The 23,637-nt window shown below is 44.3% G+C and overlaps 1 protein-coding gene and 1 long non-coding RNA gene across 2 annotated transcripts in view; one reads left to right on the forward strand and one right to left on the reverse strand.

The window, feature by feature from the left end:
- On the forward strand, window positions 1–21,756 carry LOC310828374 (prostatic acid phosphatase-like). The gene is made up of 11 exons (XM_083706010.1): window positions 1–225; window positions 3,331–3,426; window positions 4,776–4,862; window positions 5,578–5,730; window positions 9,860–9,958; window positions 11,395–11,499; window positions 12,916–13,048; window positions 17,412–17,494; window positions 18,204–18,314; window positions 19,136–19,301; window positions 21,487–21,756. The coding sequence occupies exons 1-11, from the start codon at window positions 70–72 to the stop codon at window positions 21,519–21,521; spliced, it is 1,224 nt and encodes a 407-aa protein (XP_083562136.1). The 5' UTR covers window positions 1–69; the 3' UTR covers window positions 21,522–21,756.
- Window positions 10,640–23,637, reverse strand: part of LOC310828489 — a 19,635-nt gene continuing 6,637 nt past the window's right edge. Inside the window, exons 2-3 of the long non-coding RNA XR_014556958.1 lie at window positions 16,838–16,928; window positions 10,640–11,319 (exon numbers count right to left, since the gene is read on the reverse strand). This is a non-coding gene — a long non-coding RNA (uncharacterized lncRNA). The remainder of the gene's footprint in view (window positions 11,320–16,837; window positions 16,929–23,637) is intronic.

The following is a 23,637-nucleotide window of genomic DNA, read 5'->3' on the forward strand; positions in this document are numbered from 1 at the left end:
CATCTTATTGCCACATCATCCTGCAAATGCCAATGATGTGTCCACCCATCTGAGTTCTTTAAAAATCAGATGCAGGAAAGGCAAAGCTTTTGCCTGTCTGCTGCCAGGATGGGAGAAACTAATCCAGCGAGAAACTCCAAGGGTTTCTATTTCTTCTCGCTTGCCTTCATTGGTTCCCTCCTCCTTCAATCTGCATCGGGTCGCGAACTGGTGTTTGTGCTCTTAGTAAGTAAAGGAAAGCAAATATTTCGTTACTACTGTGCATGTGGTTTGTGGGTTCTTCAAGGCGAAATTCTTGGGGCTGTGTCCAATTTTAGTTCTACTCAGAGAAGACCCATTTAAAGTAATTGATATGACTAACTTGGGTCCATTCATTTCAGTGTGTCTAAACTTAGTTTGGTGTACAGCTTGGTGTACGGCTCTCCAAAGGTTTCATGAATTAACTAGACTTTCAATGGTGGGTAGTACATGGTTTTCCTCTCTCCTATATTTACAGAAGGGACGCGGGTGGCGCTATGGATTAAACCACAGAGCCTAGGACTTGCCGATCAGAAGATGAGCAGTCCGAATCCCCGGGACGGGGTGAGCTCCCGTTGCTCGGTCGCTGCTCCTGCTAATCTAGCAGTTCGAAAGCATGTCAAAGTGCAAGTAGATAAATAGGTACCGCTCCGGCGGGAAGGTAAACGGCGTTTCCGTGCACTGCTCTGGTTCACCAGAAGTGGCTTTGTCATGCTGGCCACATGACCCGGAAGCTGTACGCCAGCTCCCTTGGCCAGTAAAGCGAGATGAGCGCCACAACCCCAGAGTCGGCCATGACTGGATCTAATGGTCAGGGGTCCCTTTATACCTTTACCTTATATTTACAGGAGTGGGGGAACCTGTGGCTCTCCAGATGTTGCAGGATCACAACTTCCATCATTCTTGACCAGTGGCCATGCTGCCTGGGGCTGATGGGAGTTTTAGTCCAACAACAGCTGGAGGGCCACCGTTCAGTAAGACTGTACACTATAAATTAAAAACTGATGCTAACACATTCCGCCGGTCGCTTGAATTATTTTAAGATGCAAATGTGTTTAATGAGGGAGCTTATGCCTCTTTAGTAAAGAACATGCAGTCTGCCTATAGCTTTTAGAGATGTAACATGCATCAGAATGTTAAAGAATATAAAATAACAATTGAAATGCTTCCTGGCCTTCAAGTGTAATGAGCTCATCTATAAACAAACTCCAAAGAGCAGCCACTTTAGATTGCTGCCATTAAGATACTGCTATATCAGATAAATGAGGTTCAAAGGGAGGATAATCACAGCCTACATGTAAATAGATATAGTTTTACAAGGTGAGCATAGGACAGCATCCTGATAGAAGGGATAAAACATACTATTGAACCAGCTGAAGTCATGAAGACATAAGAGGCTTGCTGGATAGGACCAAAGACCAGTCAAGTGTGTCGCCACAATGACCAACTTGATGCCTATGGAAGGAGGGAGATGACTGCAATAGCCCTTTCCTGCTCATGAGACCTCAGAACTGATATTCAGAGGGATATTGACTTTCTGGAGAAAGTAGACAATGGGTATAGAGGTAAAGGTAAAGGTACCCCTGCCCATACGGGCCAGTCTTGACAGACTCTGGGGTTGTGCGCCCATCTCACTCAAGAGGCCAGGGGCCAGCGCTGTCCGGAGACACTTCCGGGTCACGTGGCCAGCGTGACATCGCTGCTCTGGCAAGCCAGAGCCGCACACGGAAACGCCGTTTACCTTCCCGCTGGTAAGCGGTCCCTATTTATCTACTTGCACCCGGAGGTGCTTTCGAACTGCTAGGTTGGCAGGCGCTGGGACCGAGCAGCGGGAGCGCACCCCGTCGCAGGGATTCGAACCGCCGACCTTTCGATCGGCAAGTCCTAGGCGCTGAGGCTTTAACCCACAGCGCCACCTGCGTCCCTAGACAATGGGTATACACATGCACTAACGATTCAGTTCAGACCCCAATTTTATGCTTTGGGAAACAATTTGCTTCGGTCCGATTATCCAGCAAAACAATGCTTTGCGCTTTCCCCATTAAAGGATTCCCATAACATCCCTTATTATTTTATGGGCAATGTATACGGTAGAGGCAATAGTAAGAAATCTCTGAAATTGCACAGTGCTGGTGCCTTTGAAGCTGGTTTGAAGCGCAAGGTGGATTTGGCTGGAGTGGATAGATAGGCGTGTTCCATGGAAGCAGAAGAACTTGAACTTCCAGCATTTTACAAACAAACCCCATTAACAGAACGAGCAAATAGCACTGAGCAGATAAAGAGAAGGTGATATATTACGTCCACATCCCTTTCCAAAGCAGGACCAGCCCAAGGCGTTTTGCTGTCTGAGACAAAGAACAAGTCGGTCCCGTCCCACCCCCGCATTCCACAGGCAGAAGCTGACTGGCTTGGAAGTTTATTTGTATTTAATACTAGTGTTGGGACAGTGTTCTTCACCACACCTGAGGACAGCAGACTAACTTAAGGGTAGCACAGCAAGCTGCAGGACATACACAACTCTGTCCTCCGATAGAGGGGAATGGTTAAGTGGTTCAGGAGGAAAGGGGGTGGGCTACCACTGCTGACTCCCACCCACATGCCCCAGGACCTGAGTTCTGTGGAAGAAGGCAGGTGGGGGGAGGGGAACCCCCTAATATTGGCTTTGTAGAGATCAATGATCACATGCTCGGAGTAGCTTTCAAGGCAACTTCGATTGCCTGGAGATGTTCGTTTTCTTTCTCTCATTTTGCCCACTCCCCATAACTGCTTTACAGTAGTGGTCAGCTGTGTGGTAGCACTCACCTGATCTCCTGCCGCCCATGTTGCTTCTACTTACCGGCAAGTAGATCAAAAGGGTGGCAGGGTGCAAACGCGTTGGCAGAAGGCCCAGAATGGCTCTGCTGGTGTGTTTGCATCGCACCAGCTTCATCTCCTCCTCTACCTCCCAGTGAGCTGTAGGAACATGGGCAAAGTGAGGTCAGGTGAGTGATGCCATCTTACCATCTGACTGCTACTGCTACATATCACTGGGATTACAAAGGAGCTTGCGAGCCATCCAAGTTAAATCCTGGTGATCCTTCTCATCAAGTTGCTGAAAGTAAATTGGAAGGCTAAAATTGTATTGGCTGAACAGACTTGAATAAATTATTTACCTCACAGCCTTTCTTAGTTTGCCACTGGCATAATATATTATTAATATCTAGCCCCCAAGTGAAGTTATGTTTTGGTGCTTGCTGAGACCCCCCCCCCATTTCTATCATAATTACCGTATTAGACTATTTTACTTTAGCATTGTTCACCCTCTTTTACTAGATTTATCGGCATGGTGACAGAAGCCCTATTGAAGTCTATCCTAACAGCCTACACAATGAAAGTGCCTGGCCACAGGGATTTGGACAACTGACTAAGGTTTGTTGGCTTTTCATAAAGTTTGGTTTGAAAATTTTCAAGAAGTAGACTTCTGGAATTTGGAATTTGTACAAAATTTCATTCCAGCTCTAAGAGACATGATCCCCCATCCTCTGATAGTCACAGATTGCTGTGGGCCCTCTAACCTGACCTGTAGAGATCAGTGCTTGTCTCTACCTGACTTATCCAACACCCAAATCCCTCTGAATGTGCCTGATTTGGCTCAGGACTTGGAACTCGGGTGAATATGGTGCACAGCTCTAATAAAAGGGGCAGTGGGTCTGTGATATAGCAGTCGAGAACCTTCCGGCTATGGGCTTGATTAGGCCTGCTAGGCCATCCTATTTGGCCTGCAAGACCATTTCAGCCCAGCTGCACCCACCTGTTGATCACCTCATGCCGTGTTTTGGGCAGGAATCAGATGCACACAAAACCTCATTCCCTCTCAAGTGTATCAAATCCCTGTCAAATTCAACCCAACAGAGAAAGGCACCAGATTCAAACAGTGCCAAAGGTTGAGCCATGGTTGCAAAGGAGCACAGTCCCGACCAATCCTTTGCAGCCAAGTCCCATGAGAAGTTGAGTCAAAGGTCTACCAGGAGTAAACTGCCAACTGTTCATTTCCAGCCACAGCTTTACTTTGGGTGCCATTTGTACTTGGCACCTTACCTTGTCATGCTGCTTTCAACTGGAATCAGATACGCAGGAGCTCTTGCTCACTCCAAGCATATCCAATTCCTGCCAGCCACAGTGCAACAGGGAGAGGTACCAAATTCAAATGGCACCAAAGGATCAACTGTGGCTCCAAAGGAACAATCAAGAGCACACTCCCAATGTCACATCTGCAGCTGTGGCTTTAACTTTTTCACATCTGATGTCACGTGCTTGACAAGTGGGCAGCCCTACCATTTGCCAGCCTGGCCCAGGGTTCCCCAAACTTGGATCTCCAGCTGTTTTTGGACTACAACTCCCATCATCCCTAGCTAGCAAGACCCTTGGTCAGGGATGATAGGAATCGTAGTCAAAAACAGCCAGAGATCCTAGTTTGGGAAACACTGACCTGGCCCGTGGAGGAATTGCTATGTTTGGATCCGGCACTCTGGCAGAAAGCAGTTCCCTACCCCTGCTCTGAAATGTTTAATATTAAGAGCAAAAGGGTCACATGGTGGATCCACCTGCATGGAAAACTGATCCTCTCCAGCCTCTGATCATTTTTGTCACATTTCTTCAATCATTCCCTAGGAAAGCAGCCGGGGTGGGTAATGCTTGGCTTTCCACAAGGCTGGAAAAGCCATAAGACCGAACTCTGGCTTCAAGAGGAAATCATGTATCTATTGTTGCTTCCACAGATTGGAATGCAGCAGCAGTATGAACTTGGAAAATACATAAAGAAGAGGTACTCAAACTTCCTGAGTGCTGAATATAAACGAGAAGAGGTGGGTACGGGAATTTTCAAGAAAGAGATTGGTATGGTTCATAACAACATCATGAGAAAACCCAAGGGATGTTTTGATATTATTCATCAAACATTCCAGTGGTGTTAATAAGTCTCCTCCAGCAATGGTTGCCACTTCTGGGTATAGCATAAAGGAAATTTCTGGAGTAAAGCTTCTGGTAGTAGAGGTAGAGGGACCCCTGACCATTTGGTCCAGTCGTGACCGACTCTGGGGTTGCGGCGCTCATCTCGCTAAGCCGCTTCTGGCAAACCAGAGCAGCGCACGGAAATGCCATTTACCTTCCCGCCAGAGCGGTACCTATTTATCTACTTGCACTTTGACGTGCTTTCGAACTGCTAGGTGGGCAGGAGCAGGGACCGAACAATGGGAGCTCACCCCGTCGCGGGGATTCGAACAGCCGACCTTCTGATCAGCAAGTCCTAGGCTCTGTGGTTTAACCCACAGCGCTACCCGCATCCCAAGCTTCTGGTATCTGATGATATTCGAAGGGAGACATTCCTTTGGGTTGGCAACAGATGAAGCACAGTCCTTATACACTTATCCCTCTTCCTCAGTAGAGGCCTCTGCTAGAGAGGGTCCCTCAAAGGCTACCAAGCTGAGATGCCCTCAGATCCCATGACACCCTCCCACTTCTAATGAAGAAGTTTCTGAGTCCAGATCCTGGGTCTTGACACACTCCCTTAACCCTTTCTAGATTTTGATCCAGAGTACCGAAAGTGATCGTACCATTATGAGTGCCCAAGCAAATCTTGCTGGTATGTACCCTCCTACGGGTGATCATATCTGGAATCCTAAAATCCTGTGGCAACCTATCACAGTGCATGTTGTACCAAAGGAAAGAAATCCGGTGAGTACCAGAGTCATAACCAATTTTGTCTGCCTTCCAGGCTCTTCCTCAGAAACCTAATACAGTATACCGAGAAGGAAGTGTATGCAAATGTTCATTAAAAATAATCATTTCCCTTAATCAGAGATTCTGCAACATATAGAAGAAGCACATTACCATTTGTAGCTCATTTATTTATAGCCCCGCCTTACTTTCTGCTGAGGGAAACAGCATTTGAATTTAGGATTTGGGGGCCAAGCTCTCTTTGAGGATGAGTTGATTCCTTGACTTCTAGTTCTGATATAGAGAACTGTCTCGTCCTCATGTAGGGACAGTTGACTGTGTTGCAGCTGGTGTGATGTTGTAGCTGTTATCAGGGCCAATCCCAACACATAGAAACCAGACAACTCTGTATCCACTGTACTGTTTTCATGAAAGGATAATGCTACAGCTTGTACATGTATATAAAGCTATATAAAGCTTTCTGTCTATTACTATTATATTTTTTCATACAACAGTAGCACCGACTGGACTTTTGCAAGCAGCAAAATATACTGAGATGTTTCAGAGCTGCAAGGAGCTTTGGCAAAGATTTTAGGCCACACTGTATGGTGCGACAGAAAGCATGCAGTATCTTTTCTTGCTTTAAGGTTTTTGTAGCTTTGGAGACTAAAGGACATTTGGAAAGTTTTCTGAAAGGCACAATGGAAACACGTCTCCCTTGCAAGTCTCAAATTGTTTCCTCAAAACCTTTTGTTGGGTTCTCCCTTACAACCCATTCCCAGCAGTATCCCGATAGGCAGGTTATTTCCCAGGGCGAACCAAGAGAGTTTCATCAGTCGTCATCATAATCATCATCTGTCAAGTAACAGGAGAGCCAGGAATAATTAGTTCTCATTTTGATGCCTGTTGGTTGCATGCTGCTGCAGTTTAGTTGGGCAAGAGCTACTACACCAGTCATGTGGGGTCTAATAACTGGCAGTTATCCACAAGTGAATCTCTTAGACCTATTCCTGGTCACATAATCTGTGCTGCGCTGAACTGTAGGCCTCAAGCAGGCTTCCTCAACCTCGGCCCTCCAGATGTTTTTGGCCTACAACTCCCATGGTCCCTAGCTAGCAGGACCAGTGGTCGAGGATGCTGGGAATTGTAGACTTAAAACATCTGGAGGGCCTAGGTTGAGGAAGCCTGGCCTCAATTGCTGTCACTATGGAGCTGCTGCTCAGGAAATGTGATGCGAGGGCAAATGGCTGATGTTCTTTCTCTCTCAGTTCTCTCAGAACTTAACTCTCCCCTCAAAATCTCCTCACCAAAACTCCCTTGTGTCAGGCAATGCAGGGTGTGGGGCGTTGAGGTGAAACCACCCCATGCCCAACCTCACGGTTCTGACAACATTCCTCACACAGAGCCAATTAGCTTTTTTTAAATCTTTTTGAGGGCGGAAACTCCCATTGATACCAATGCGAGAGGTTCCTCTTTTCACTAAGTGGTGGGTGAGGGAGTTTTGTGAAAGCTGAGGTGGTGCAACTCCCCACACGTTGCATTACTCATTAATCGAGAGAGAGCACTGGATATTAATTTAGCTTGACTCTGAGGATGCTTTCCTGCCAAACAGAAACAAGCTGCAGTCTTGATACCACACTGAGCAACCATTCCCAAAGCTGGAAAAGCAAGAATAATATAGCACACATTTTGAGGGATAAGAAGTAAGAATTTTGATCATCTCTTCCCCACCTTCTCTCATCTGTCTTCCACTCATTTCTGGATTTTGGCCTGCAATGTTTGTACCAGATGTTGGGAGGATAGAAAAAGGAACAAAACTTCTTAGGCTCAACTCCTTGATTCATAGACGCTCCTTAACGCCACACAGACTGTCTGACATGAGCTTTAATTCCTCACCAGGACACCAAGCCCTTGGGACATACTCGCATTTATGGTGGGAATGCTCATAGGTTAAATGCTTTGGGGATATAGCATTCCATTAAACTTGAACTATTATAAGGTGCCAAGTGACACCTCCTCCACAACAGGCAATATCTCCTTTATTCACTGAGGATTACACTGCTATGTACATTAAGGAATTAGTTGGGCACTTTCTTATTTGCAATTCACAACTGCAAAACTCTGCAGGGACTTGATATGAGTGAACCTGGTTTACTGGTATGGGATATTGTTACCAGAGGGAAATGACATTCAAATTAAGAGTGCTTAGAGGCCAAAATAAGAAAGATAATTTTATTTTGGTATGGCATGGTTGTGCAATGTACGTTAATATACAGGAACATGGAAGGTCTCAATATGGAGTTTCTAAACAGATTTGGATAATTTTAGTTCTACAGGGGTTCCAATCCCCTTTATAGTGTTTTCAGTTTTGGCAACCCTATGCCCAGAGATAGAAAACAGAATAAAATAAAATAAAATAAATAAAATAAAATAAAATAAAATGATTCAGATGTTTATCTGATGTATTTACCTGAGTAAATCCCCTAATGAAGATGTTTAATATGTGCCTGCCCAGAGAGTTAACTCTAATCCAAACTGTATTTGTTGTAATTAGATTTTGCTTTCCTTTTTATATGGTTCATGACAAAATGTATCTTATTTTCCTGTATGTTAAAAATAAGTAAACATTTATTTTAGGGGGGAAACTTATTACGCTAAACAAAAAACACAAAACAAAAAAGCAAGTCTGTTCTCAAAGCAAGACCAATGTTACAATGCGTCATTCTGACAACCAGAAAATATCTCAGTGATCATCTTCACTTTATTCTGTTAGTATATTAACAGCATGTCTATTTTGAAGCAGGTCCTATTGAGTTCAGTGGGGCTTACTGTATGTGTATGGATGGCGAGATCACTAAATCATGTGACTTCAAGCCAATGAACCCCTGCAGGTTATGAGACAGGTATAATTCAGAAATGGCGTCATTGTGACAAACATCAATCCTACATAGAGATAAGCACTCTACAAAAACCCAGCTGAGAAGCTTGAAGTGAGACATGTCACATAGAGGAGGGAGAAAGGTTGTTTTCTGCTGCTCCAGAGAAGCGGACACAGAGCAATGGTTCCAAACTACAAGAAAGAAGATTCCACCTAAACATTAGGAAGAACTTCCTGACAGTAAGAGCTGTTTGACAGTGGAATTTGCTGCCAAGGAGTGTGGTGGAGTCTCCTTTGGAGGTCTTTAAGCAGAGGCTTGACAACCATATGTCAGGAGTGCTCTGATGGTGTTTCCTGCTTGGCAGGGGGTTGGACTCGATGGCCCTTGTGGTCTCTTCCAACTCTATGATTCTATGATTCTGTGACAGAAGGCAGTTACCAGCATAGCTGTCAACCGTCCCTTATTTGGCGGGAAAGTCCCTTATCCCAGCATTGTGTCCCGCTGCTGTCCCTTATTGATGATGTCCCTTAAATTTCCCAGGTTTCAAAGGCAGCAGCTCCTCTCCCTCCTTCCCTGCTGGCCAGGGAGGAGGGAGGCTCCAACTGTGTTGCTTGGCTGCCCAGCCCGCCCCCCTCCAGTCTCCTCTCACCAGCCTTGGCCTCCGGGAGCCCCTCCCCGCCAGGACTGAGGAGCCTTAAGAGGAGAGCAAGGGCAACCATAGAGAAAACAGTTCAGAGAGAGGAGGAGGAGGCAGAGGCGGAGGCGTGGGCAGGTGTTCCAAGGGCTAACCATAGAGGGGGAAAGCGGAGGAAGGACTGCAAGGGCTTCTCCCATATATTTGTAGTGGTAGACTAGCATAGATGGTCTGATCTGTGGGCTTACTTCGGGCACTGTTTCCCCCCCCCTTCCTCCCGCCCTGCCTGATGGAACTGAGAGCTGCAGATGGAGCACGAGAGAAAAGATACAGAACTGCAGCAGCATCTTCGTAGCTTGGACTTCGTTTTGCGCGAAAAGTGGTTGCTGCTTGTCGTTATTTAATTGCAGTGTTTCATCGGCTGGTGTCTTGAGCAGCAATCTCTGGAAACGAAGGGCTAAAAACCAGCGCTGCTCTTCCAAATTATCTGGTCCCTTTTAACTTCGTATTTCAGCTGGTTGACTAAAATCCCTTATTTTGGCTGCTGATCCCTTATTTTAGTGGCTGCTGGTCCCTTATTTTCAAATCTGTAAGTTGACAGCTATGGTTACAAGCTGTGTCGTTTTTGTTTCAGAAATTACGTTATCCAATTTTAAATTGTCCACGCTACCTGGAACTTCTGAAGGAAACGATGAAGTCAAGCGAATTCCAGGCCAAAATTCAACCGTACAAGGTACTTTGTGCAGGATTGGGGGATGGGTATTGTGTCAGTAATATTTCCACTACAGCCTAGGGTCCAGACATTTCAAACTTTAGTGGGTAATTAATTGCATTGCTGTTAGATTAAACCTCAATGTATCAAAACTAGCTTACTTGAAACATGTAGTATTTCTATATGCAAACACCTATGCATACCGAACAATAAACACAGGCCCAGTTCAGATTATCAGTTCAGATGAGTAATTTGCCCACACATTGTGTTCAGATGCCACCTCTTCCTTCCTGTGTTAACCAGGAAATCTTCAGTCAACTAGGTAAAGGTAAAGGTAAAGGTACCCCTGCCCGTACGGGCCAGTCTTGCCAGACTCTGGGGTTGGTGCGCCCATCTCACTCAAGAGGCCGGGGGCCAGCGCTGTCCGGAGACACTTCCGGGTCACGTGGCCAGCGTGACATCGCTGCTCTGGCCAGAGCCAGAGCCAGAGCCGCACACGGAAACGCCGTTTACCTTCCCGCTAGTAAGCGGTCCCTATTTATCTACTTGCACCCAGGGGTGCTTTCGAACTGCTAGGTTGGCAGGCGCTGGGACCGAGCAACGGGAGCGCACCCCGCCGCAGGGATTCGAACCGCCGACCTTTCGATCGGCAAGCCCTAGGCGCTGAGGCTTTTACCCACAGCGCCACCTGCGTCCCTATAATCCCTTAATTATTCCAAACTGAGAAATTAATGTTTAGAAAGTTCGGAACAAGCCAGGATCACAAACTAGGGTTGCCATATGTCCGGAATCTCCCAGACATACCCAGAATACTGCAGTTGGAAACAGTGTCTGGGCAGAGATTAGAAAATGTCCAGGAAAATCCATACATATGGCAACCCATGTCTCATGTCAACAGTGCGATTTTGCCAAAAAAAGCTCAACAACTTTCCCCAAAAATGGTCAAGAGCTTTTGTGTCCGGATTTTCACTTTTTGAAATATGGCAACCCTGTCTTAAAACATGCTTGAAGTTGGTTTAAGATCCTGCATTTCCTGTTTATCCACTTTGGATGGAATGAGAAACTATAGTTAATTAAACTAGGGTTAATTTTGGGATAAATTGTGGTGTACTTTAAAGGGAATAAGGAAAGTGCTGTGTACCCAGGCACGAGGCTAAGTTTATATCTCAGCTAGTTATTAAGCCAAGGTATGATCAACTGAAACAAGCCACAGTGTTAGTGCAGAGCCTATGGCTGCAATCCTCCACACAGACTGTAATAATACATAAGATGGATATTAATGTGACTTACCTATATGGAGAACTGCAGCCTATGAAATCTTAAATGGCAAATGAGTACATTCCACAGACCTATCCATGCTTAGCAGTGTGCAGAATCGTAACCTGTGCGATGAAAATATTAGAAGATCTTGGTGTCTGATTTGCATCTGAAGTATTCATGTTCTCATTTATTTTCAGGAATTTATAAAAACCATAGGTTTATATTCAGGATATGACCCTCAAGATCTCACCAATTTGGTCAACTTCAAAATCTGGCATGTACAGGATACTTTATTCTGTGAGGTATTTTTCTCTTTTTTAAAATATTTACAGTTTTATTGAGTTCCCCCATCAGACAGGGGGAAAACCCTGGCTTATATTAATTATTCAGTGGCACCTAAGAAATTAAAAGGTGTGAAGGTGTTCCTATACAAGTGCATAATAGTTAAATATGGAATGTTTTGTCTACATATAAATTTTATTTGGCTTAGAAAAGTGATGGGAAGGTGGATATTTTTGCAACTCATTAGAATATTTTGTCAGCTAAAGGTAGGATTTCCAGAAAAAGGTACCAAGTACTGGGGCTGTTCAGATGTAACAGTAAACCATGGTTTGGAACAGGATAATCTGTGCACACACACCCATGTGTTGCTGATCTACATCTTTCCCTGCTTTCCTAATGGGAGCTGGAGTTCAGCCATAACCGGTAGGTCACAGATTTCCCATCCCTGATTTAGCAGACAAGCATAAACCATAGTTTGCCTTTGCAGATAAAATGGCAAGCTATGGTTTGACATTGAACCAAGACCTGAAGTTGCTATCTTGTCAAGAGCAACAGAAGAAAAGACAGCAGGGAGGTGAAGGAGAGATTGTATGAGCTTGAGTCTTGTTACCGTCATACCTCAAGTTGAATGTGCTTCAGGTTGAACGCTTTTGGGTTTTGCCGCTCACGCATGCGCAGACGCTAAAAATGACATCACGCACATGCGCAGACATGCCGTCACGTCTTACATTCCATTCAGGATGCGAACAGGGCTCCAGAACAGATTCCGTTCGCATCCCGAGGTACCACTGTATAAGGGCATTACATCTCAACAGGTCCAGTCTATGGCACCTCAATCTGAACTGAATGAAAATTTGCTCAGACTTAAAATCAAGGCCAGAGACAGCAAAAATATAGAGCTCTATTGTCTCCTAAATCACCTGATCCTGCCTGAACGCTTCTGTTCATACACGATGGCATTAGACTCACCGTTCTCTCTGCCTTCACGTTTCCTTGGTAGGTGCAGAGAATAAAGCTGCCAGACTTTGTTTCCAGACTCCCAAATTTGAGCCTTCCAGAGCCTTACTAGTTTTTATTCCATTTATGAACAGGGGCTATATCAACCATGTAGCTTGCAACAGCTTTTTGCGGCATGGTTTTGGTGTGCAGGAGAGCAAGGTAGAATCCGTACTGTGATTTACTACTTAGAGGGATCCTGGGGTCCTGCCAGAGTCAGAAAGCAAATCCAAGTGTGACATTGATGGCAGGAGCCCAGAGGTAGAGATGGGTGAGAAAATAGTTCAGTCTGCATCTTAATCTGAATTTACGCAATTTGCACTTCCTGAAACAATACACACACACACACAAAGAAACAACGGCCCAACATGGCAATGAAAAACAGAGCTGCAAAATGAGGTATTTCAAAAATAAGAGTAATGTTCTTCTTTCTATTGCAGTCTATTCACAACTTGACACTTCCTGTGTGGGCTTCTAAAGAGGTGAGGGCAAAACTGGCTGACCTGACCATGTTATCCTTGTCGTCGTTATTTGGGATTTACAAAAGAGAAGAGAAGGCACGGCTGCAAGGAGGTAACCAAGACCCTTTCACTGACGCACCGTGATCGAATTCTCTTGCTTTGCAACACACTCTAACTGAAACAAGACAAGCCTTAGGGCTTGGGTGCTCTTAACTGGTGTAACTGGTACCTTAATTAACAAAAAGCCTTAGTGGGTTAATCAGTGCAAGCCAATTTTAATCAGTGATAGAGAATCTTAACTGATGAAGCAGTGTATTGAAGAGCACATGTTTCTTTTGTTTCTGCTGTTTTATTGTGGCATATGCTGGGCTTATAACTCATCCTTGCCTCCCCAGTTGAAGGATGCAGGCTCTGGGACGGGGGGGGGGGATAACTGGTGGCCCTCCAGATGTTGCTGCCCTCCAACTCCAACCAGTGCCAACCAGCGAGAGGTCAGGGATTATGGGGTTTGTATCCCAGAAACATCTGGAGAGCCACAGGATAGTCACCCCATTCCTAGGAGAATCCAGGGTGCTCTCAAGCCCTAGAGGGCTCCAAATATGTGGAAATGGACAGGCAAAAAATATTTGATGATAAATGAATAGTTTGAGGAGTAGCTGAGGTGGACTGCCGTGCAATAATGTGGTTTTCAGTGTGGTTATTTTAGACTAAAAATGAAATAGTCCAGTGGTCTGGAGTTTTAAGTTCATACATAGGGTGGATCTACACTCATGGTTTATAATGTTAAGAAAATATTTCAGAAAGGCCACCACCTGTCTGATACCCATCGGAAGGGCGTTCCACAATACTGGGGCCGCTGCACTAAAAGCTGCATTTCAACATGGAGCATGCAACAAGGCAAGAAGCATCTCCCGTTATGACTACAACACTAACATATACAGTAGTACCTTGGGTTAAGTACTTAATTCGTTCCGGAGGTCCGTTCTTAACCTGAAACTGTTCTTAACCTGAAGCACCACTTTAGCTATTGGGGCCTCCTGCTGCCACTGCACCACCGGAGCACGATTTCTGTTCTCATCCTGAAGCAAAGTTCTTAACCTGAGGTAATATTTCTGGGTTAGTGACGTCTGTAACCTGAAGCGTATGTAACCTGAAGCATATGGAACCTGAGGTACCACTGTATAGGATAAAGCACTCTCCCAGGTATCCTGGTCCCAGCTCTTAAGGACCAGTACTAAAACACTAAACCTGGCCCAGTACCATGGTAGATCCCTCAGTGTAGATCCCTCAGCACAGGTGTTATGTGCTGATGATAGGCCCAACAGCTGCTCACCTGGTGAGGCAGAGACACAGCAATAACCTCCTGGCAATAACAGGAATTTATGGGTTAGGGTATTTTTTCGTATGTATTCATATATATTTTCCTACACATTTTTGTGTCTATTTTTCTTCTTCTCTTTTTCTTTGTATCGCTTTATTTCTTTATCATTGAAACCTTTTTGATAAAATTTTCAAGAAAATATTTATACACACACACACACACACACACACACACAGTCAGCAACTACATTGGGGGTGTGTGGTGTACCAGCAGAGACACTAACTGGCACTCCCACCAGGGACCCAGCATCAAACTGGCACTGTGTCACTGCTGCTGGGAAGTTATTGCTGTGGCTCCGCCGCACCTGGTGAACCACTCCTGAACAGGTTGCCCCAGTTAACATCCTAACCGCCATGTTTTGCTCCAGATGCACCTTCTGAGGCAAGCCCTGGGGCACCCCACATAGAATGCATTTCAGATTTTAGAAAGCCTTGTGGTTTTTAAAACAACTGAGTGGGCAAATTATTAAGTGTCTTTTAACTGCAGGTAACGCAAACCATTTGGAACTTGGAAACAGCTTTTCCAGTTTACGGATCTATCACCTATATGCCCAGTAGATTGTGCCAGCTGTTACTACCTCAATGCAAATAACATGATGTAGTATCAAACACCCACACAAACTGAGGCACGAAAGGTTGCTTAACCTGAATTTCATCTCACTGTATTAGATGAGGACTCCCATCATTGCACTGACATTTCACGTGCCTTCCTCCTTCAAATTATTGGCTGCGTTCCTAAAGTGCTTACCTTTGGTTGGATCATGTCCCTTCTAGCTTTGCCTTAGTTGCCTTGCAGTACTTACGTTTATATTATTTCATCACACTCGTGATGCTGCAGCAAGTGTATTTATTTCTAAATATCTCATGACAGTGGTACCTCAGGTTACAGACACTTCAGGTTACAGACTCCGCTAACCCAGAAATAGTACCTCAGGTTAAGAACTTTGCTTCAGGATGAGAACAGAAATCGCACGGCGGCAGCAGGAGGTCCCATTAGCTAAAGTGGCACCTCAGGTTAAGAACAGTTTCAGGTTAAGAACAGGCCTCCGGAACGAATTAAGTTCTTAACCTGAGGTACCACTGTATCATTTTATTTTATTTTCTAAATCTGTAATTGGCTCAGGAAACATAAATATGTTGCAGTGGTGAAAATGAAACAGTCTACGATTGTTTATATTTGATATGTAATTTTCTTAAAATGGGAAATTCAAAGTCACATCTTATTGTTGCTGGGGGTTTTTGTTTTGTATATAAAAGTATTTCTATATGCCCCTACCCTAAAATATCTGGCTAGTGTACCACGTTAAAACATAAAACACCATAAAAAAATAATAAAATGCAGATAACCACTAAGGTGACCGGCTAAAACTAAAAATTAAACAGCTACAAAGACCTGTCAGCATTAAAAGATCTTCATGAGAAGCCTGAAACTCAAAACCGAGGGTGCCTTCTGAGTCAGCATTGGTTCAGCAGTGTTTAATGCCCTGACCTCTAGTTGAGCCCTGTAATGTAAGGGACTGCTTCTTGGGAGAAAAGCAATGACAAACCTAGACAGCATCTTAAACAGCAGAGACATCACCTTGCTGACAAAGGTCTGTATAGTTAAAGCTATGGTTTTCCCAGTAGTGATGTATGGAAGTGAGAGCTGGACCATAAAGAAGGCTGATCACCAAAGAATTGATGTTTTTGAATTATGGTGCTGGAGGAGACTCTTGAGAGTCCCATGGACTACAAGAAGAGCAAACCTATCCATTCTGAAGGAAATCAGTCCTGAGTGCTCACTGGAAGGACAGATCCTGAAGCTGAGACTCCAATACTTTGGCCACCTCATGAGAAGAGAAGACTCCCTGGAAAAGACCCTGATGTTGGGAAAGATTGAGGGCACAAGGAGAAGGGGGCGACAGAGGACGAGATGGTTGGACAGTGTTCTCGAAGCTACCAACATGTGTTTGACCAAACTGTGGGAGGCAGTGGAAGACAGAAGTGCCTGGAGTACTCTGGTCCATGGGGCCACAAAGAGTCAGACACGACTAAATGACTAAACAAAAACAATGTAAGGGACAGTTAGCAGCGGTCCTCTAAATGATTTTAATGATCTCGCTGAGATATAAGAGCTTGTACAGAGTCCATTTAGATACACACTGAATTATCATGATCTCTGGGCATATCTATCTATTTTCCAATGAAAATCACAGTTTAAAATAGCACCAGTATTGGACTCACAACTCACCCAGGGCACTTGCTAATTGCATGCTATCATTGATTGATGATTGGATTTGGAATTATATCATATTTATATGTAATCGCTTGAGTGCTTGTTTCATGCTATAAGGACATAGCTGCCACTCTTGGTAATTTTTCATTTCAAATAGAAAGAGGCAACAGAAAGATAATCTAGCAAAACTATTCTGGTAACTATTGACACTTTTTAATTCAAAGCTATAAAACACATCAGTTAAGTACTAATAAATTCCATTTATTTCAATTTAGAGAAACAGGCTGTATTCCTGTATGCACCTACCTGGGAGTGAGTCCATTGATCTCAGTGGGACTTACTTCTTGGTAGACATGTACTGTATAGGAATGTGCTTTTAAACATCTGCTTGACCCTCCTGTTGACCAATGAATAACAAGTATTAATTAATTAAACTTGTACACTGCCCTTCATCCGAATAGTGCAGGGCAGCTCACAACATAAAAATACAAAGCAACAACACAAAATACATAATATAACGAAAGCAAACCAATATAACCCCCCCCCCTGTTTAATCAGCCAAAGGCCTGGTTATCGAGAGACCAATGACAATTTTGGTGGGATGGTGCCCCTGTTAATTGCTGGAGGTTGCATAATTGGCTAAGATATTATTGCCATTCATTATTATATTGAATCAATTCTTTTTTTGCTCCTTTCTATGCTATCCTGTATAGAAACCTCACACGTTACAGGGCAATCGTAACCTTGACTACTCAAGAGGTCATTCCTCTGTTAATTCAATGGGGCTTACTGCCAGATAAGTAAGATTCAGACTGTAGGTTTAGTAATCTTGCAGTATTTTTTTCTCCATCAATATCAACACTATCTCACTTCTACTAAGGTCTCCTTGTGAAAAATATTCTAGAAAAAATCTCCAGGGCTGCTAAAGGTTCAGAAAAGAGGAAAATGCTCGTCTATTCTGCAGTGAGTATATTTCCCCTAAAAACTTTGGTTGAAGTTGTGGGCATAGTTCGGCTGATCAATCTCAATTGGAATTTACTGTGTAATCCTAGATAGAACTGAGTTCGCTGGGACTTGTTCCCAGGTACGTGGGTATAGGATTATAGCATTAAGCAGTTTAAATCTGTACAGGATTCCGCACTGCATCAAATTGGCTTTTAAGTTTAAAACCCCGAGATCCTATTCACTCTCTAGCAAGCCTAAGACCCAATGTACTTGTCAGAAACTGGTAATGAGAACATGTGCCTGTCTCTCTGTCTCTGTGGATTCAGCTATACAGCCGCAAATTAAACATTTTAAGTGTGCTGTAAAGTGCATTATACAAATGTGACTCTAGATGGTGCTGGTGAGCTGTGGCAAATTCTATACATTTTTCAAACTTTTTTTAAAAAAGCATTTTCACAACGTTTTTTATGTGTGTCTAGATTCTGTCTGTCTGTCTGTCTGTCTGTCTGTCTGTATCTTTCTATGTGTGTGTGAGAGAGAGAAGAGGGAGATGGAGAATGGGTGAAGGAAGAAGATATGTTATACATTCTCAAGTCTGCTGAACAGTGTTTTGCATCTAGCAATTAATGAAAAGGTTTCAAATTAGCAATATAACCAATAGTTACCTTTAGAAGCTACCTTCATTCACAAAACTTTACAGATGTATGTTTGGGTTTATTTTTCACAGCACGACACTACACTTGGTGCCTTGCAGATGGCACTCAATATCTACAACGAAAAGCTGCCACCATATGCAGCGTGCCAGTTTTTTGAACTGTATCAAGAAGATAACGGGCAAGTATTCTATTGTTTCCTCAACAATTGGAACTTTTCCCGTTGCAAATGGGGAAAAATATGTGTGTGCATTCAAATTCTAAAATTATTGTCCATGTACTGACTGTTCTCCAAAAATGCACGAGGCTTAAAGCTGGGGCTCAAAATCACAATGGCATTTTGTCTACCTATCTTTTCAGATTTATTTATTTTTAAATCTCTTAGTGGCTAATGTGGTTAAAACATGGGCAGCAATATAGATAAATAAGGACAACCTAAAATATCCGCCACCAAGCTCAGCACCAAACAGGAGTCCTTAGGAGTGTGCGTCAATGTCAGGGCATCTCAACCAAAAAGGGCCTGTCATAGAATCGTAAAATTGTAGAGTCAGAAGGGACCCCAAGGGTCATCTAGTCCAAACCCTGCAATGCAGGAATATGCAGCTGTCCCAACCTGCAACGCTGGCTTTATCAGCACCTTGCTCTGACCAACTGAGCTACCCATGCACTTCTCGTTCACTTCGGAAGCTGGGGAGGGCAAGAGCTGAAAATGTATTTCTATGAGGAATCTTAATAGCTGGGTACCCCCCCAAAACCCATTTAGTTTAACCCTAGACTCATTACAATACAACTGAGAGGTTTTAATTGCCATACATTGCCCAGGTCAAGACTGAGATCTGCTTTTGCCCGTGTGGTATTACAGACTCTGGGTTTAGTTGTTCTTGAATAATTGTGGCGGTCGAGGCCTTTCCATTTCATTCCTGAATAGCACTCCTCATATCGTTATAAATTTAACTTATGCTACATTTTCCTTCTTCTTCTTTTCTTGGTTCTGCAAATCAGAGAGCAAACTGTTGAAATGTATTTTCGGAATCATACTATGAAGGACCCCTATCAACAAACTCTTCCTGGTTGCTCATCTGCATGTCCCCTGCCAAAGTTTGCTGACCTGGTTTCTCCCATCCTAGTAGACGACTGGGCCAATGCATGCGGGAACGTAGAAAAAAGAAAAGGTATTGTAATTTCCTTAGCTAGCCACACATGATCATCAGTACAGATATGGCTGAGAGCTGTATATTGGCTATTGTACCAATATGAAAGAAGGGCTGGATCTACACTGACCTTTCTAACGTTATTAGAACAATATTAGATATATCTTTCTAAAATGTCACAGGGCATACTGGTGAATTGAAAAACGTTCCTCCATAGCAATTCAGTTTCCATTACTACTGGCTCCTGGTTTCTCTGCAGCACCTTTTGGTGTCACATTTGAATAACACATTATTAATCTTACAAGCAAAAGGTAATGTGACCACTACGTTATGAAAAGCATTCCTTAATCCTTCCTTAACGTTATAAACTACGAGTGTAGATCCGCCCCAGATGTGAGCAGTTGATTATTCAAGGCAAAAGTGGCCACCATTTGGGCAGTGCTGCTCAAAAAAGCATTGCCAATTAGTTTTGTTTGCCCTCCAGTTATGTCATCACATCGACAAACATGACTGGCTGTGTCACACTGTGATTTTATATTGTTTCATTGTATAGTTCCCCAACTGGCTGGTGATCACCCAGAAAATGCAGTAACCAGAAGCCACAAGAGGGGGGCTAACTGTGGCAGCAGGCGGGAGAGGAAAAGTAACAATAAATATGAGTGAGAAATCACACGTGGATGTCACAGTTTGTGGGGGGAAGAGGCAATATCGTTAGCTCAAAAATAGTGTTATGAGTTTGGAGGGAGGGGAAAGCGGGCTCTATGTCGAGACCATTATAACTCCTGGATCAAGCAAGTGTTGAAATATAAGCCAGGCTACCTTCATGATGGGACACGGGTGGCGCTGTGGGTTAAACCACAGAGCCTAGGACTTGCCGATCAGAAGGTCGGCGGTTTGAATCCCCTTGACAGGGTGAGCGCCCGTTGCTCGGTCCCAGCTCCTGCCAACCTAGCAGTTTGAAAGCATGTCAAAGTGCAAGAAGATAAATAGGTGCCGCTCCGATGGGAAGGTAAACGGCGTTTCCGTGCGCTGCTCTGGTTCACCAGAAGCAGCTTAGTCTTGCTGGCCACATGTACGCCGGCTCCCTCGGCCAATAAAGCGAGATGAGCGCCACAACCTCAGAGTTGGTCATGACTGGACCTAATGGTCAGGGGTCCCTTTACCTTTTTACCTTCATGATGAGGTGATCGCCTGGGAGATGAGCCATTAATGGGAGCAAAGGAAAGGAGCTCTGTGCGAGATGGCAAATTAATGGGGCCCCTCCCTCAACTTGCAGTAGTTAGAAAGAGAGAACAGAGAGTGCACGAATGTGAACTAGAAGAAAAGCAGCAAGCTGAAGAGAGAGTCAGAGCAATGTCTGATTTCTGCTTGAATCCAAGACTGCAGCTATGGGAGAAACGAACTTATTAGGGTGTTAATGCCCCTCCATCGTAGGCTCAGGTTGTATATATGTGTAAATAAACTATATATCATAAAGACACCACATTCTCTGCTGTGCCTCGTTCCAAAGGAAACACGAACCCTGGGTTAGCGCCTGGAACCCCAGGAATCTCACACCACTCAGAGATTGTGGTGGCATGCAAGAATACATTTGATACCTCTTTATATGGCTTAATAACCTCTATATTTTAATCATGACTCTCCAGCCAGGTCATGTGATCAAAATGCACTAAAAAATGGGCAGGTTGTTCTGCAAAAATGTGTACATTAGGTATAGAGAAATATGTTTATTATTAGAAATTCATACAAAAATGCTGACAGGTTTTTATCAGGATTAAAAAACAACAACGCGTTTTTAAAATTGCTGCAGAAGTGTGGAGAGCTGAATTTAAACCTGGAAATATGAGAAACTGAAAGAAGTGAAACTCATAGTTCCACCCACCCCGAACTGATTTTCTTACCACTTGCACAATCTTGGTAGCTGGACTGGGCAGGGGGGGGCGGCAAACGCCTGTTGCAGCCCCTCTTTGTCCCTGCAGTTTCTCATCCAGCCTGATTCTGAGCCCTCTTCTCCCGATATCAGGCATTGGGCTACACAATCTACAGTTTACCAATTCTAGGGCTGTCTCCGAGCCTTTAACATGACTAACCTGGATTAAATAGCTATTTTGCTGCCACAAAATCCAAAAGCCAAGGAAGGGGAAGATGAAAAGGATGGGGAGATGAGTAAATAATATTGCAATAGCCTTTTAATTGTTTCTTGCAGGAAAATGTTCCCAAGAAAATGAGCAGGCTTTGTGAAAGAAAGAAAGAAAGAAAGAAAGAAAGAAAGAAAGAAAGAAAGAAAGAAAGAAGATGCCTAACTGGAAATAAGCAAGATGGAAGAGTAAGCTGAGCTTCTGGAACACCTTGAAATGTGATGTTTCACAAATCGCAAATGTAAGGGTCTCTTTTTAAAGGCTGCATTGGATTAATAATAATAATAATCCCGCTGACTGATAAAACTTCAACAATAAAGATTGCTTTAAATAAAGAACTGGGATTTTGGAGTTCACCTATTTCAAAGTGCCATCTGCTAGAGTTTGAATGGGCAGCAGGATTTTCCTTGTGTAGCTGGTTGTTGTAACATAATACAACACACATGTTTGAATTATGGTGCTGGAGGAGACTCTTGAGAGTCCCATGGACTGCAAGAAGATCAAACCTCTCCATACTGAAGGAAATCAACCCTGAGTGCTCACTGGAAGGACAGATTGTGAAGCTGAGGCTCCAGTACTTTGGCCACCTCATGAGAAGAGAAGACTCCCTGGAAAAGACCCTGATGTTGGGAAAGATGGAGGGCACAAGGAGAAGGGGATGACAGAGGACGAGATGGTTGGATAGTGTTTTCGAGGTTACCAGCCTGAGTTTGACCAAACTGCGGGAGGCAGTGGAGGACAGAGGTGCCTGGCGTTCTCTGGTCCATGGGGTCACGAAGAGTCGGACACGACTAAACGACTAAACAACAAACAACAACACCTGGTTGTTGTTGTTTTAATGCCAGGCTGCTTCTAGGTCACTTGGGAGATGCTGTGTCTCCTTGCCCTCTTCCAACCGAGAGAGGGGTGTTTGGTCCAGTGTGTCATTTCTTAACAAGTGGCTTCCATGTGGGGAAGGACGTTCGTGTGGGTTCTGCTGCAGAGCGTGGGCAGGCAGCAGGAGAGATCAGGAGGAAAAGCCACTTTGAGAAGGAGCATCTTGCACCCTGCACCCAAAGGCACCCCACCCCTAACTTCTCCTGGGGAGATACAGTCAGCCCAGGACGTCCATCTTCTCTCCTCCTAGGCCTTTTCACTGCTTCTCCTTCTTGCTACCCAACCTCTTTCTTCCTGCCTCTGCTCATCCAACACCCCACCCTCTGACAGTCCTGGATCACTCTGGGTACCTCACCTGACCCACAGCAATCTGGGGCTGCCTCCATCTGATTCAGGTGAACCATGGAACCCCCAGAATAGGCCCCATTCAGTTCAGGATTCAGCCCAGTCTGGCGCACAACCCCCATGTATACCTTACTAGTGAAAAAAATATTTGCATCCAGCCATCTGTTACATGACAGGCACTGAAACTGCCTGGTCAACATCACTTCTGACTCCCTGTGTTCAGTTTCTGCCAAGGGCTAATGTCAACATGCTCCACTGATGGTTGGCTCTGCTTTGGCAATGTGATGTATCTGAGCTTTTTAACATTCTCTTGCTCAATGAACACTTAATCTACAGAGCTAATGGTATTGTACTGTGCTGATGCAGAATTAGTATTTATCAATAAACACATCGAAGGCACATTAGAGTTGTTTTATCCCAGTTTCTTAATGATGATCATTGACCATGATAACAAAGGTTAGATTTTCAGAGGAAATTTTTCTAAGAAAATGCCTGAGATTTTTCATTTTCTCTCCCCAAAATAGAAAAGGCCACTTTGCAGAATTTTCTCTTGCTACTCTCCACTATTTTTTGTGACAGCAGCCACCCTCCTCCTCTCCTACAAAGCCATGGATTGTTGATTGGTCCAGGGTATTGTTTATTATTATTATTTATTTAATTGATACTCAAAGAAAGAAAAAAACAAGACAAGAATGCAAACAGAAGAGTAATAAAGACAATATTACACGATATTCCAACTCCTGAAGTCCGTGCAGGCCCGACAGGGCGGCTTCTTCTTATTCGGTTTGGCTGCCCCTCCGTGGGTTTTTCAGCCCCGGCCGTTGAGGCGGAAAGGGGAAAGGGAAAGCGGGCGCCGGTCGGGATGTGTTGGGGCTGGGCGCTGCCATGTTGGGTGCGCGCAAAGCATGCTGGGCCAGAAGGGGGAAAAGGAGGCTGAGAGTGGTTGTCAATGGCAACTCCAGTAGGCCGCTTCCCCTGTTCCCGTTTACGCTGGAGTC

This window comes from Podarcis gaigeae (genome assembly GCF_964106915.1).
Source record: "Podarcis gaigeae genome assembly, chromosome: 12".
NCBI lineage: Eukaryota > Metazoa > Chordata > Lepidosauria > Squamata > Lacertidae > Podarcis > Podarcis gaigeae.

Bases quoted from the DNA above. Each gene is read 5' to 3' on its own strand.
- LOC310828374 (XM_083706010.1), top strand. From the start codon at position 70: ATGCAGGAAAGGCAAAGCTTTTGCCTGTCTGCTGCCAGGATGGGAGAA. The intron at 4,863-5,577 runs GTGGGTACGGGA...AACCCTTTCTAG, and splicing joins CTGAATATAAACGAGAAGAG to ATTTTGATCCAGAGTACCGA. The intron at 11,500-12,915 runs GTATTTTTCTCT...TTTCTATTGCAG, and splicing joins AGGATACTTTATTCTGTGAG to TCTATTCACAACTTGACACT.